The sequence below is a fragment of the Gymnoscopelus braueri genome (genome assembly GCF_963280865.1).
Source record: "Gymnoscopelus braueri genome assembly, chromosome: 22".
Classification (NCBI taxonomy): domain Eukaryota; kingdom Metazoa; phylum Chordata; class Actinopteri; order Myctophiformes; family Myctophidae; genus Gymnoscopelus; species Gymnoscopelus braueri.
In genome coordinates this window covers 27,595,554-27,611,346 of record NC_137624.1, presented here as the reverse complement: position 1 = coordinate 27,611,346, position 15,793 = coordinate 27,595,554, and the positions used below count along the sequence as shown (strand labels likewise).

Here is a 15,793-nt window from a genome sequence, read left to right as displayed (position 1 = left end):
TGTTACTGAGGAGTCAGCCCAGTTCAAATCAAACACTGAAAATGGCACTTTTCGTAGAATGACTCACATAGTGATGTAAACAACAGAGCTGCAGCTAATCAAAATGTCTGTTAGATTTTAGGCGTGTCAATACTGTCTATCATGCTTGGCTCTGGACACACCTACTGTATGAAAATCTCACACTCATTATCAATTTGTCTGGTGCAGCTGTGTTGCTTACTAATCTGCCATGTTTTTAATCTGCTGTCGTTTTTTTACCTGAACTGGAAAACAAACTGGGGTTTCATGCCCCTTCAAGGGGGTCCAGCCCGTGCCCAGGGGCCCACGTACTGTGGTGTTTCTCAATAAGTAATATGTACATAGTAATAACTTTTCACTATCCTTTTATTTTGATATTTTTGCATTTATTTCCTAGTATTTGGTAGATCATGCATTTCTTTTATGGATACTCGCCTATTAACTATAATTTCTCCCATTTACATTCCTTGTAAATACCTGGAAATAAAAGGGCTTCATGACCCCAGTCAAGTAGATGGGCTTTTAAGTGGTTAATGGGCTAAACCATCTAAAGTACAATGTGTAAATTGCTTAGCCTTCATGTCTGAAGTTTTTGCACAGTCCATATTTATATAACCGTATACCCAATAACGGAGTAAATTAATATTAGTTGAACCACATTGCAATCTGCTATTTGCTGATAAGCCTAACACCCCCCCCCCCCCACACACACACACACACACCATTTCCCCTTCTTACAGACTTCCTCATTAGGGGACAAACGCAAACATAGACTCAACAATTACATAACAGCTCCCAAGAGTAAGTGAGGCGCAAAATTGGAGATGAAATGCAAACTGTGGTGGACCTAACTTGTATTCACTCAAAGAACACCAAGCAATCTAGCAGTGGGCATACTTACAGTGTGTGTATATATATATATACAGGGTATAAAGCTTTTTGAAGCAAATGGCAGCAATCTTTTGCAGTCACTTTTGGGAGAATTGGCAGCATTTTTTCTCAATGCTATTTAAACAGTATACAAAAAAGCCTCAGATTTAAAATGTGTTTAAAGGTAGCATCTCCGTTTATATGTGCAGTAGGTATAGAGGTCTACTCAGTACAGTAGACCTCCCACCCTTTGTCTCTCCCATTACCAGCTCCATTACAGCCCCCCCCCCTCTCCCCCCACCCTCCCTTTCTCCAGTCTCCTCATTTCTTTACTCATGATCCTTCCCTACCCAGAATGCAACGCAGGCTGAGCAGGGGCTGAGCTGAGCTATAAAAAGGCTCAGGATGGGGGAGGGAGGGCCAATGTGCAGCAGTAACTGCTCAGACGCACTGAGAACCAGAGGGACGACAGCCCCCTGCGCTGGGATCTAGAGCCGCAACGCGTAAGAGAGGTCAGTACAGAGGACAAAGGCACCATAGAGGAGGATCAGGCAGGGAAATGGCAGCGGGCAAGGTCTATTTGGGAATGACAAATAAGCAGATCTGAGAGAGAGAGAGCTTGAGAAAGTGGGTAGGGCTGTTTGACAGGATGGGCGAGAGGAGAGACAGCAAGTGGAGAGAGACTGGCGTGAGTGGCACCTGTTCATCTGAGGTTCCACTCACCTGATCATGCTGCTCTCTAGTATCCACTCGATCTGTCATCCGACGGATGATCTGCTTGTCTGATGCAAAGTGTTGAAGGAGCTGTTTTGGGATGGTTGGTAGACATTGTTTCACTGAATGGACATTTTGTCTACAGTGTTCAGATGCTGGCACATGCAGGCTAAGCTTGAGCAAGTCGCCATGGAAGGAAGAATGCCATTCAGAGTGCCATCCACAGAGACTGAACACAAATCATGTGTTATAATTAACTCTGAGATTGTACAAATGTCCCCTTACGGTCCATTTGTTAACATTTGTACACTCTGAACACTGCAGATTTTGCAGTGTAAGCTTGAGCAAGTCACTGAGGAAAGAATAATGCCATTCAGAGTGCCATCGAAGAGGGGAATTTGACTAACTTGAGTAACTGGATATCATAATCATGTTTGCTCTCACAGCAGTGATTATGTTCAAGCATGCACCTCTGCCAGTTCATTGCCTTGTACCATCCAGTGCCGTTTTAAAATGTCAGAGCGGTGTTCATTCACAAACAGGCTTGCTGCTGCCTTTGACTCATCATCATGCATGTCGATAGTGCATGTGTCCTCTCCAAGCCTTCTAAGCTCAGAGCCCAAGCACACAACGCTCATTATGAACTGCCACACATTTGATTCAACAATACATTCCCTGCTAAACAGTGCATCTCTCTCACAAACAGCAATCCCTCACTCTCCTGACGTCAAAGAGGTCTCCTGTTCTCCCTTAAAGAGACAGTACACACACATATTAAAGGCACTGTATGCAATGCCCTATGGTAGTTAATGGTCAGTGACATACTGTCATAGGTGGCAGTGGATTGAATTATGTGGTTTTGTGGGGGGTGGGGAAGAGGCTCAGAGTGCAAGACCCCCCATCCTGGAACATTTTTCGAGAATGGTTGATATGTTATCCTGGGAACAGCTGCAGACTGACGGTCTTTTTATAGCTGTAGACTGCAATTTTAAAAGGAGTAATAACATGGGAGAGGGTGCTCGGGTGGCACGGGTAAGGTTCCTGCCCTCCACATGCAGAGACTAGGGGGTTTGAATCCTTCGCGGTACCTCCGGCTTGGTCGGGCGACCATACGAACACAATTAGCTGTTGCTGCTGCACTAGCAACTCCTGCAGGTTGGTCAGGGCGCCTGTTCAGTGAGGTGTGGAAATATAGGAGGGAAAGCGTGTACCTCTGTCCTCCTAGTGAAACTCTTCACTGTCAGGGCGAAAGAAATGGCGTTGATGTCACGCATTATCGCAGGAGACGCGTGGTTGTCTGTGCTCTCCCTATAGGACCAAGTGTAAAAGGGTGATTCATGAATTGTTGTGCACCGGTCTCGTGGCCCCCCAAAAATAACTGCTCTACAAGCTCACAACACATCCTGCTGCAAAGTGTTCTGAGCTTCTAGATGTCAAAAATAGGAGAGGGGGGGAATAATGGGGAACGTCAATGCATAAAACATTTATTAATCAATATATTCGTTCAATATAGAGTTGCAAAGCATGTGAGCAAATGGATTTGTTTGCAGAGTTGCCATTGGTACCAAAACACTAATGCTTGTACTGCACTGAATGCCCATGTATTATTTACCTAATGAGTTGTATATTTATTAAGGGAAACACTGACGACGCTTTGGTCACAATTTATCACCCAATATTTTTGTATTTAATAATTACCGAGTGCAGTTCACATTATCAGAGTACTTTGAGGCCAGTCTGGACAAGAGCCATGTGGGACTCCATATTTGGGATCTTCTGTGCTGTCATTTGCAGGCGATCGCCAGTACTCCTTCAGGGCATAACGCCTGTTATGGATGACGCCTGTTATCTCCATATTTGGGCATAGAGAGAGACGGACAGATACCTGGAATATATAGATAGGTTGATGGATGAGAACAGACTTTCTGCTGTGCTCCAGTGAAACCACTTCAAATTCTCCATAATTGCACATGCAGTACAGTAGTATGTTGTGGAATTCTAAACTTTAAATAATTCACAGAGTTGTACAACGTTGTACTTGCACATAATTACTACTACATGGGACAGCTTCATACATTAAACATGCACATTTTTATTTAATGCCTCCAACTTGCATGAAGTGACAGTTGAAAACTTCCTAATAGTAAGCCCAGCTGCTGGGTAGTGCCCAGCTCACACCCCTTAAGGGACAGAACATGTTTGTCATGACAAGGAAGCAGAAGACTGTTAAATGACCGTCTCTATAATTGGCCAGGGTGGCATTCCCAAAGAGGCTCAGTGCTGACACAGTGCTCCTAGTGACATTTACAAAGACCACGGGGTTAACGGCCCCTTTCAAAAGAAATCGGCCACCTGAGAAGCAACAAATGCCACATGTGATGGTGAATGAATACTAGGGCACACAGAGAATGATGGGATATGCAGTATTTTAGTCCGTAGGAATTGCAACTTTGGCATAAGCTGCCTCTATCGATCATTTTCTTTGTGATAATCCTTAAGTGATTACTTTTTTGATTTATCGAATAATCATGATGCATTTTGATTCTTTTTCATATATGAAGGAATAAACGCAAACAAAATTCTAATTGGTTGATTATAATCGACTAAATTGATTAGTCTGATTAACTATTGATCCATATTGTATCCCAAAGGTGTCGCACAAAATAGCCTATTAGCCTAAGCTCACAATGCATTGTATTGTGATGCATTGTGAGCTTGTAGATCCGCTATTTTCAGTTAAAAAAAATCTATTTTATTGAAATAATTTCATGATCGATTATTTTGATGCAACTGTTGCACCCTTACATAATACATGTCATGACCACATGGCCAGGGCCTCTGGGAACACACGTCCTAACACTTGATCTTTTAAAGCACATTAGTGGTACATTAGTAGCTTGTGAATGATTTGAATAGTTTTGCATGCCATTCACATATCCCTCATGTATGGTTGAAATGTAAGCCCATCTTTGTCACCTTTCTAACACTCCCTTTCTATTCAATGGATGGAATATGCTTTATCACGACCCGAGGTATGTGCATTGTGCACCATTGCACTTGAATGTGTTTGCACTGTAGATATGCGCCAGTGAACAAACAGGCCTGTAGTCACTTGCCCGAATTCAATACGCTGGTTTTGTTTGACATTTTAGCACCAGCAGAACTTGACCCGGCTGTGCTGTAGGTGCTGTTGTCAAGTAGTTGTAGTTATGTGTGTATATGTAGGCTATACTGTGTTTATATAATGTGTATATATATATACGTTTTTATTCTCATACAGAATGGCTACAGAAATAATCATGATCAGGATATGATGCGATGCGAGAGTGTGGTCTAGCCAACACCATCTTGGGACTCCTGAATCGCTGCTCTCCTATCTAACATCAGGGTCTTGAGCTCTGCAGTGTTGTTAGCCAAGATGTCGCGCCGCAGTGCATCTACATAGGTGGTGCACTTCTTGTCTTTCCTGGTTGATCAGGATATGAAGATGATTCATAACTCACTTTAAATATTCCTTATGAAAAAAAAAATCCCTGACGAAGCAAATATTTGGTTCTGACGCGTTGTGGCAAAGATTTGTTGTAGAGGGGGTAAAAGGTGGGGACCAAGACCCTTGGGGGGGGACCCCGGGTGGGGGTTGTGGCCTGGGGGTATGTTGGTAGGGCGGTGGAGGGTTACACTGGTATAGCGGGCCCCAGGTTTAATTGGGTTAAGACTGTTTGTGTGGCCAGACTTCATGTTCTTTTCAAGTGATGAACCACATGCCCCTTTCTCACTGGAGATCATGTTAGGACACTAAACCCATTGCCTGATTTATACTCCGCCGTACGATGGCGTCACACGTCCAAAATAGCCGAACTACAAGCCCACATGTGAGCACCGAGGTGTGAGCTTGTCAAGTGTAACCAGTTTTAACCAGTTGTCAAGTAACCAGAGAAAGTGACTTTCTCTCTGTAACCATTAATCATGTGCCATAGAAGTCAGGATCAGATGGCAGCATGTGTAGAGTGACTCCACGTGCGCTCTAGCCAACATTTGTTTGCATAAAATTTAAATATATCTATCATATCATGCATGCATGTATGAATGCATGCAACAAATTTACCATACAAAAATTGCAGTATTCACAGTGACATGGTTTCATTGTGAGCCACTCCACTGTCATTTTCTGTAGAAAGATTGGAGACCATAATGTGTGAAATATTTAGATGCATTTCCTCTGGTTATGATTGTGTACATCAATGCATAAAAGCCATAGAGTGACTATATAATATATATTGACTTATTTTTTAGCTGCTATATTCAGCATAATATCTCCAAGATTCAATGCATGTCATTGCTAAGTGCATCATTGACACAGTTAAGCAGGATTGTGTATTAAAGGAGGTATAGGTACTGTTTATGTAAAAAAGTTAAAAGGTTTAAGCTCTATATTCTGATGGCAGACATCTCCTGATTGGATTTGTAGCCTGGCATAACCAGACTAATATACTGCCAGAGAGCAAATTTCCATTTGTTCTGGCAGATTCATCTGGTTTCCATGCTATACTATTAGTATACGGACCTGTATTTTCTGTTATCTTAAGATCTGTAGAGACAGGGAGACATCTGTTACTGAAGAAAAAAAACAAAACACTGTCTACTCTATAGCAATGATGGCTCTAGGTAAATAGAGCTATTTAACGCTATCACTTACACACCCTTAAAGTTAAAGGACGACTTCACCGCTTTTCAACCTATCTTCATATAATAGGTCCTCACTAATACTCATGATAAAATGGTACAATTTTTTTCTACTCTGTCTGTGTCTCAGAGGAGGGCTGTGGACAGTTCAGAGTCCCGTCTACCAGTGACATCATCAATGGGGAATCCAAGCTAATAGAAACTGCAGGCTTTCTATTCCTTGAAAGTTGCAATGCAATAAAAGAAGCCATTGTTCTCGTGTTAATACAAATCTAAATAAAAAAATTGAAATCTTGTTGGAAAAAAAAATCATGCCTAACGATGATGTCACTGGTAGACAGGTTTCTGGACTGTCCACAGCCCTCCTATGAGACACAGACCAAGTAGAAAAAAATTGTACCATTTTATCATGAGTATTAGTGAGGACCAATTATATGAAGATAGGTTGAAAAGCGGTGAAGTCGTCCTTTAAATTACATATACATATTTTGCCTGTTGAATCTGTTATTAAAGAAGCATTCTCTCAGTCACGCTTCAAAGTCATCTGATGCAGGCACACAACTGCTTGAGCCTGGGTATCTGTTTACACATGCCATTCAAACTGATACTGTTGGCATTCTGCCTTCGCTCTACGTGTGCCAGAGCAGAGTAGCAGAGTCAACCGCCAACTCCTCTTATACAGATATAGATATTACTATCAGTGCCAACCTATAGCTTTCTATGTTCATTCAGGTTTCCAGTATATAGCATAATTCAGTTTTTGCCATTTGTATGCAATATTTCAGAGATAGGGGAGTGTCTGTCTGGGAGAGCTGGGAAAGCAAAGGCAGAGAGAAGAGAGACATGGGAGACTATTCATGATTGTTTTACCAGTCTGATGCCTCTCAAAACATATTTGAAACACTTCAAAATCCCATGAAACTTACCACAATTAATCAACATGCTATTCTGATGTTGGTGGTCCTCACTTAGATTTTGTAATTTAGGTCCATTGGGCTTTAAGCTTACCCCCCAGTCCCATACATTCATATGGGACTAAGCAATTGCAAAATCAGAATAGCTTTTTGATGAAGTGTGGTAAGTTTCTTGCGATTTCGAAGTTAAAGCTTGAGCTTTACTTCATTGGGTGCCGAAAATAGCTGATCTACAAGTTCGCGTGAGCTAGATAGATTTGTAGCATGTGACACCGCTTCACGATGAATTATAAATGAAACATAATGCCACACATATTGCATTTGGGCCAGTGTTGATATTAGTTTGAGAACATGCAGAGAACATGCAGAGAACCGCACATATAATAATAATAATAATCCAATAACTATAGTGTATTTGCTCACATCAGCTACCCTAAGAGTTAATAATATTTGTTGAAAGCAGAATCTTTTAGTCTTGTGAATGATTTGGTTTGTTATATACATAGCAACAGGTGCAACCAATTGTAGTAGCTTAAGGTAGAACTAAGTCCATGATTAGTGTGTAATACCCAATTACTATAATGGTTTGCCCCCATGAAAATATGTGGTGCTGTGGACTGACTTTTTTTTTCTCTCTTTGTCTCATCTTACTTTCAGTTGAAAGGAAACCTCCAACTAAGACATCAAAATGGGAGGTATGGTATATCACTGCATATTTACAAATGAACATTTTACTTTCAAGTCAAATGTGCACATCATCACACTGCCTTATACTGCCCTCTTTTGGTGACTTTTCAGAAGACCATTGAGGTTTATGCTTATTGTATGTTACACAACTTTAATATTGAGTATTTATGGTCTTTATGTTTTTCACTTGCAAAGTATCAATAAGATGTTACATGTTACAAATGCACTTTGGCTCAAAAGCTAAATATTTATAAGAAATACAATTGTTAAACACAAAAAAAATACACAGAAATGTTGCCAAACCTTTTCCACAAATGTGCAAAGTGACAATGCAAACCAACATTTGATGACTGCTCAACGTGATCTTATTCTTTATCTGACAACATAACAATAGGGGTGGCAACGGCTGCCATAGTAACACTATGTTTGTGTGACTATTATGTGTGACAGACATGCATTAGTGCAGCCTGTGTCCTTGACCTAAACCTATGGGAAATGGATGCTCTACTATAGATGTATGCATTTGCTTTACAGCAGATACATATGTTCACTCCAACTCATGGTCTGTGTCACTGGGCAACCCGTGCCCTATATACACATACACACATCTGACTGCATTGAAAGTTATGCAAGGACAAATGGTTTTAAACTTGTGTACTGATAATGAAATGTTCACTCATTGTTTGCTGGTTGTCTCTCCTACACTGCTGGTGGTAATCCCCTTTGAAACACTTATAATCGGCTGATTGTTTAGAACCGGACTCAAGAGCCACTGTGAAGGCCTAGCTGGGTTGTAAGGCCAGCTAGTCGTCCTGAATATGCCATCCGTGATTAACTGGGTTGTAAGGCCAGCTAATCTCCTGCTACTCTGGAGAGAGTTAAGATGATCTTCGAGCGTCGCCGAGGACACTGGATTGTCTGATGAGCTATTCCTGATTGGGTCTATGTTGTTCACTCTGGAAGGGTTAAGACTGGGTCTAATGCCGATGATGAGATTAGTTCAACCCTGACATACGGCTTGTTTTATACCACTGAGGGTGGCTCCTGACATCACGGCGGTGATGTCAGGTGGTGTCAGGCATTCCCACATATGGAGCTGGCTATGTCTGTCATGCCCAAACCGGGGACTACGATGTCAGTCCTGGATGGTTCCGGTTATCTCCGTATATGGGGTTTCTAGAAGGAGTGTTCTGATGTCAGAGCTAGGTATGCTTTAGGAACCTCCTTTTCTAGCTATTCTATACTGTCAGACTTTGTCTCCATTTATGGGGATAGGCGAGTATGGGTGAGTATGCCCTGAATGTTCGTAACAGCTGCCCCACGGATTTCCCGTGGAAATACGTTAAAAATCCAAGAACGTTCTCTGGCATACGCCGCCCCACGGATTTCCTGTGGGAATACGTCCAAAGTCAGAGAACATTTCCTCGCCTATGCCTGTGTCTCAGTTTTTGTCTGTTTTGACCCATCATACATTACTTGAGGTAGTGATGAGCCCGCTGCCCCATGAGGACATTCAGATGAGGTTTATTTATGTGGTAGTGATGAGCCCGCTGCCCCATGAGGAACTGGAACTCTGCCTTGAGCGGGTCACCCTATGGGACCGCCGTTCAGGCCTCGAGTATCGTACCCTGCGTGCCGAACTCTGATCGGTCGCTGATGAACTAACTCTGCCTTGAACGGGTCGCCCTATGGGACCGTCGTTCAGGCCTCGAGCGGCGTCTCCTGCGTGCCGAACCCTGATCGGTCGTGGAGGAACTGGAACTCTGCCTTGAACGGGTCACCCTAGGGGACGGCCGCTCAAGCCAGGTGATGGGCGTGCCGAACTCTGATCGGTCGCTGATGAGCTCTGCCTTGAACGGGTCGCCCTATGGGACCGTCGTTCAGGCCTCGAGCGGCGTCTCCTGCGTGCCGAACCCTGATCGGTCGCGGAGGAACTGGAACTCTGCCTTGAGCGGGTCACCCGAGGGGACGGCCGCTCAAGCCAGGTGATGGGCTCCGTGATCTGAGCTGTTGCCCCTACAGTAAGCCCTGAATCCGGCTCTCCGGTGGAAGGACCATTGAAACACTTATAATCGGCTGATTGTTTAGAACCGGACTCAAGAGCCACTGTGAAGGCCTAGCTGGGTTGTAAGGCCAGCTAGTCGTCCTGAATATGCCATCCGTGATTAACTGGGTTGTAAGGCCAGCTAATCTCCTGCTACTCTGGAGAGAGTTAAGATGATCTTCGAGCGTCGCCGAGGACACTGGATTGTCTGATGAGCTATTCCTGATTGGGTCTATGTTGTTCACTCTGGAAGGGTTAAGACTGGGTCTAATGCCGATGATGAGATTAGTTCAACCCTGACATACGGCTTGTTTTATACCACTGAGGGTGGCTCCTGACATCACGGCGGTGATGTCAGGTGGTGTCAGGCATTCCCACATATGGAGCTGGCTATGTCTGTCATGCCCAAACCGGGGACTACGATGTCAGTCCTGGATGGTTCCGGTTATCTCCGTATATGGGGTTTCTAGAAGGAGTGTTCTGATGTCAGAGCTAGGTATGCTTTAGGAACCTCCTTTTCTAGCTATTCTATACTGTCAGACTTTGTCTCCATTTATGGGGATAGGCGAGTATGGGTGAGTATGCCCTGAATGTTCGTAACACCCTTGATTGGGAAAGTGCCAAGTGCTGTGGAGGAGGGGTGTTTCATATGCTTTAGGAGTATTGTGTTTATTTAAACTATCATTGAGTCTTTACCCCAAGTTATATTTGTTTAATTGTAACGCATCATTAGGAATGTTTAGGTTACTTTTATACTGTGGCACGGGGGAAGCTCTGGGAGTATTTATGGAAGTATTTGGAATTGTTGCTAATTGGTTCTGTGTCCTGTGGTAGGATCCACTCCCTATTTGTGTGAGGCTGCAGGGACAGACAGGTAGTTGGATAGATATGGGCAACCGCAGAAGCAGATGTAACATCCCTGAGGGAGAGCTACAGGGCTTAAGTGCTTATTTAATGTTCTCATTGCTCTATTTTTGACTTTTAGGCCAGTATTATTGTTGCTAAATGTATATATTCTTGCACTGGAGTTAGATGGAGGAGTTGGGCGAAATAAATAAAACCCAAAATGTATCTCTGACTGTCTTTGGAGCCTTGGCCGTTCAAGCCTTTTCAGTCTGTAGTCAAAATATTTGGTCACAAAACTGAGCATTCAGCTGGACTGGTCAGTTTTAAAAGCAAAATCTTGGAACTGTATTAATTCCTGGATTCACTGTTTATTTCAGACAAACTCAAGGACGCCAAGATCATCTTTGTTGTAGGTGAGTATTTAGCTTTTTCTCAATAAATGGTGAAACACAGTTTAAGAGATGCCATCACTTATCAGTTCACTTCAGCTCACATTGCACCAGCCAATAACAGATTTACAAGTGACAATCTATGCGAAGCCATTGGGACCTCAATTCTACATCATAATTCGATTCATACTGTATGATCGATAGCACAATGGTTACTCTAAATACTCATTGTATCTCATATGAGTCTGTGGCTTTTCTGAAGTAGCCCGACATGACGTTTTCTATTTTATTTTTATGGTTTGTTAAACTGTGATATTCTTATATCCCTGCTACTAGTCTCTATAAACTATAACCATTTTAGTATATACTTATCATGCTGTACACCTATCAGTCATATTTTCAAGAGGTTTGGTATGTCGGCCTCATTAAAATATCACCCATCTTTGATTGAATACTTTATTGATGACTTTTAAGGCTACATACAGTACGAGTTAAAAACACGGCAAATGGATTTCACAAAAAAGCCAAAGGCTTGTTTCCATTAAACATTCAACACTCAAACAACCAGGAAAAACAACAGTGTAACAAAAACAACTACACAAAAATATACCGTTTAAATTCAAGATAAAAACATAGAAGGAGGTGGGGGGCCCGGGGGTACGACACATGGACCATGTCACTCGCAAGGAGTGAGACGTTTACAACCCTGGGGGAAGGCCAGTCGGGGAACAAATTTATTTTGAATGTTTGTGGAATGTGGAACCATGATTTTAGGTCAGCTTTAAACTTTAATGGGGAAGTTAAAACTTTCAGGGCTGTTGGTAGAGCATACCACTGTGTTGAGGCTGCGTAATAGAACACATTCTTGCCCTTAATAGCGACTTGAACTTGGGGGGGGGACGAGGTCAGAGGAACTCCTTCTGGTGGAGTTTCTATATGAGCATCCCCTACTTTGGAGAAGTAGTTCGACCAGTACTTTCCAAGTAAACAAAACAAAACAGTTAGGCAGAGGTGGGCAGTAATTAGTCACTGTTTTGAATACATTTAGAAAAAAATGTGCTTGTAAGTGTTTTATTGCAGCACACTTCACTTTTACTGAAGTATATTTGAAGAAGGAAACATTCCCTCAGGGAGACATCGGACAATTTTGTTAATTACCATTGGACTAGATTATTTAAATAATAAATCAGATCACGTAACACATAGATGAGTAGTCTTTTCACTAGATACTTTCTTTCTCTTACTCAACTGTAATTATTTAAATTACTACTTTTTATTTTAAAGTATCAATACTTTTACTTGAGTACAGTTTTTTTTTGGGCTACTCTACCCACCTCTCCACAGTTGTAGGTGGCGATAATTGATGGAACTTTGTAGGGGAGTACAGGGGGTTCCATAGAACATTCAGTGCATGCCCTATGCAGCCAGGACCAACCCCCATAGGAGGTTAATTAGATCCATAGTCCATACATTAAAGAATCCTTGTGTCCGTTTCAGGTGGACCTGGCTCTGGGAAGGGCACCCAGTGCGAGAAGGTGGTGGCCAAGTATGGCTACACCCACCTGTCCTCTGGGGATCTGCTGCGTTTGGAGGTGGCTTCTGGCTCAGAGAGAGGCAAGAAGCTCCAGGACATCATGCAGAAGGGAGAGCTTGTTCCTCTGGTAAAACCCTAGGAATACGTTGCATCAATCTGTGTTAAATATTACATTCTAAACTTGTGTACGCATAATTCCTACAATGAACGTTTTAAGCATTACACCACCCTAGAGAGTGTGATACAGAATTCAGTTTTAGAAAAGCTCACCAGGCCAGCCCTCATTTATCATGTTGAATAGGAAATGCATTTGTACAAAAAGGTAATTTATAAAGCAGAAACGCACACAGCTGCAAATGACACTGTAATGAATACGTGTTTAGTATGCATGTTTCAAAACTTTTCTTAATAACACACACAGTAAGCCTCATTTTATACTTTGCCGTACAACGGTGCTGCATGAAATTAGCTAACCTAGAAGCTCACGATGCATTGTGAGCTTGTAGATTTGCTATTTTTGAAAAGAAATACAAATAATATTCTTTTAAAATAATTAGAATTTCTGATTTTCTTTGCTTATCAAGACATACGCAAAATAGGGACAGCAGATTGTGTGATTAGGTTACGTTATGTTTGCTATCAGTATTTCCACATGTTTACAGTGGATTGAACAGCAGAATGATGTGGCTCTGCTTTCAGGACACAGTCTTGGACATGATCAAGGACGCCATGATTGCCAAGGCTGACGTGTCCAAGGGCTACCTCATCGATGGCTACCCACGTGAGGTGGTGCAAGGCGAGGAGTTCGAGAAGAAGGTAGGAAACAGAATGCCCGGCCCCAATGGGGATGAGGGGCATTGGGCATAATTGGATCAACGTCAGAAGTCACAAAAAAAGTATTCAATCCTATTACATTCATAACTTTGGTAAAAAACAGTCCAATTTACTCTTTCTTATTCTCTTGATTCTGGATTTCTACAAGAACAAAATGTTCTTTCTATATTTGACTTATAATATAATCCTTCCCATATTCTCATGGAGCCAGATGATCAGAGATCTCTGCCTACTGATATGTCTGGGGACATCTAAATTCAATGTAGGGAACAGCAGAGAAAACCAGGGCTAACAAATCAACGCCGAAACCATCCCAATATGAACGACTGGGCTAAATTCTTTGCATTGGTTCTGCAAAGGTGACATTTAAAATCTTGAATCTGTCCCCGTTTTCTCACGTCTATCTCTTTCTCTCTTTCTACCTTGGTTTCCTGTCTCTCTAAATTGACCTATCTGAAATAAAGCATAAAATGCTCCAGAAAGAAAAAGATTAAAGATAGGAAGTCTCATATCATCTTTCATTTGACAAAATGACCTTTGACATGCCCAGAAGAGCTGTTTGTTTTTGAAGCGGGGGTGGTTGTTCTGCTTGGCACGTACCACTTGATTATTCTTGATATATCGCATATCACACGTTTTGAATAAACAATGCATTTACCCTATCCCTGCTACTAGTCTCTATAAACTATAGATACATTTATGCACAAGAGTCTCATAGATTCTGCCTCAGTGGAGTATGGCTATTTTTCAGTTTTTATTCAACCTTTCATCATTTTTAGTTTTATGGTAAAAACAAAAGATCCCAATTAGCTGCCGCCTGAATGGCAGCTAGTCTTCCTGGGGTCCTAAGACAATAATATACATTAACGAAAAACATTACATTCACAATGTATAATATCTAGAAAAGCATTTCACAAGTAATTTATCACATAAGAAAATATTATACCAAAAAAGAGTCAAATCAAAATTGTCTTCTGCCGCAGATTGGCAAACCCTGCCTACTGCTGTACATTGACGCTAAAGGCGAGACCATGGTCAAGAGGCTGATGAAGCGCGGCGAGACCAGCGGCCGCGCCGACGACAACGAGGAAACCATCAAGAAGCGTCTGGATCTTTACTACAAAGCCACAGAGCCAGTCATCGCCTTCTACGAGGGCCGAGGCATTGTCCGAAAGGTGAGCATGTAGACCAGGGCTGTAACTATGCATTAACTTCTTTGCGATTATTCTATAACCATCTTACAGTGTGTTGCGGTGAGTTGTGAGCTTGCAGATCTGCTATTTTCGCAATTTCTTAAAATTGATTGTTTTATTAAAATCAATTTCTTAAAACTGATCAAACCCATTAGTTTTATCTTTTGCACGCCTCCATGACCATGTGAACGGTGTGTAATCATAGCTATAGAGTTTGTTCAGTAACGGGGCTCTCCCAGTCTCTCCAGCTCAGTAAACGATAAAATACATTTTCAGTTCGGGATACCAATTCCATCCCGACAGGAGAGGGAACTCGCACAGGATAAACAAGTGAAACTTGAAGTGATGAAACAAAAACAAATAAAAAGACAAAATTGGAACCACAACAATATAAAATTGTAGCTGATAACAAGCTGTTAACAAGAGCTTGTGATTAAATAATAGCTACACTGGATATACACTGGATATAGTGGAACACGGGTTATTTTTTCCTTTTCCTGAAAAGTAATGGTTTTGGCCATACAAGGTTTCTGCCTGTCGATGATAGTACTCTGTAATAACAATGTCTATTTCTTTCTCACTTTAGATCGACTCTGAGCTTCCACCGGATGAGGTCTTCGGCCATGTTGCCAAAGCTATCGATGCTCTGTAGTAAAAAACAACTTTAATAGATCAACCTTGTCGTTGTTTTCTTCTCAGTGTGGGTTCTACATCACTTGAGGAAAAGCAAACAACTGCTCATTCACCTTGGTTCCTTATGAAAGAACATTAAGGAACACATGATGCCTTAATTGTGCACACATCCATCAAAACAATAGCTGTCAAATACATTTCTATTTTTTTCTACAATTTCTGTGACCTGTGTGTGTGTGTGTGTGTGTGATCTACTAGAACAGTGGATCTGAACTTTCTCTGGATCAGGGCACACTTGAAAATGCACACACACACACACACACATACACGTACACACGTACCTACACTCATACAGGCACGTTCAGACAATACTGCAGGGTGCTGATCTCAGCTGCTGGTAATTACAGCGGCTGTCGACACCTAGTGACCTTAAA

The 15,793-nt window shown here is 42.0% G+C and overlaps 1 protein-coding gene across 1 annotated transcript; it reads left to right on the top strand.

Annotated features, from left to right (window-relative positions):
• Positions 1-1,295: 1,295 nt before the first annotated feature.
• ak1 (adenylate kinase 1) lies at positions 1,296-15,398 on the top strand. The gene is made up of 7 exons (XM_080419399.1): positions 1,296-1,400; positions 7,857-7,894; positions 11,154-11,189; positions 12,663-12,826; positions 13,399-13,515; positions 14,517-14,708; positions 15,313-15,398. The coding sequence occupies exons 2-7, from the start codon at positions 7,888-7,890 to the stop codon at positions 15,376-15,378; spliced, it is 582 nt and encodes a 193-aa protein (XP_080275525.1). The 5' UTR covers positions 1,296-1,400; positions 7,857-7,887; the 3' UTR covers positions 15,379-15,398.
• Positions 15,399-15,793: the final 395 nt, after the last annotated feature.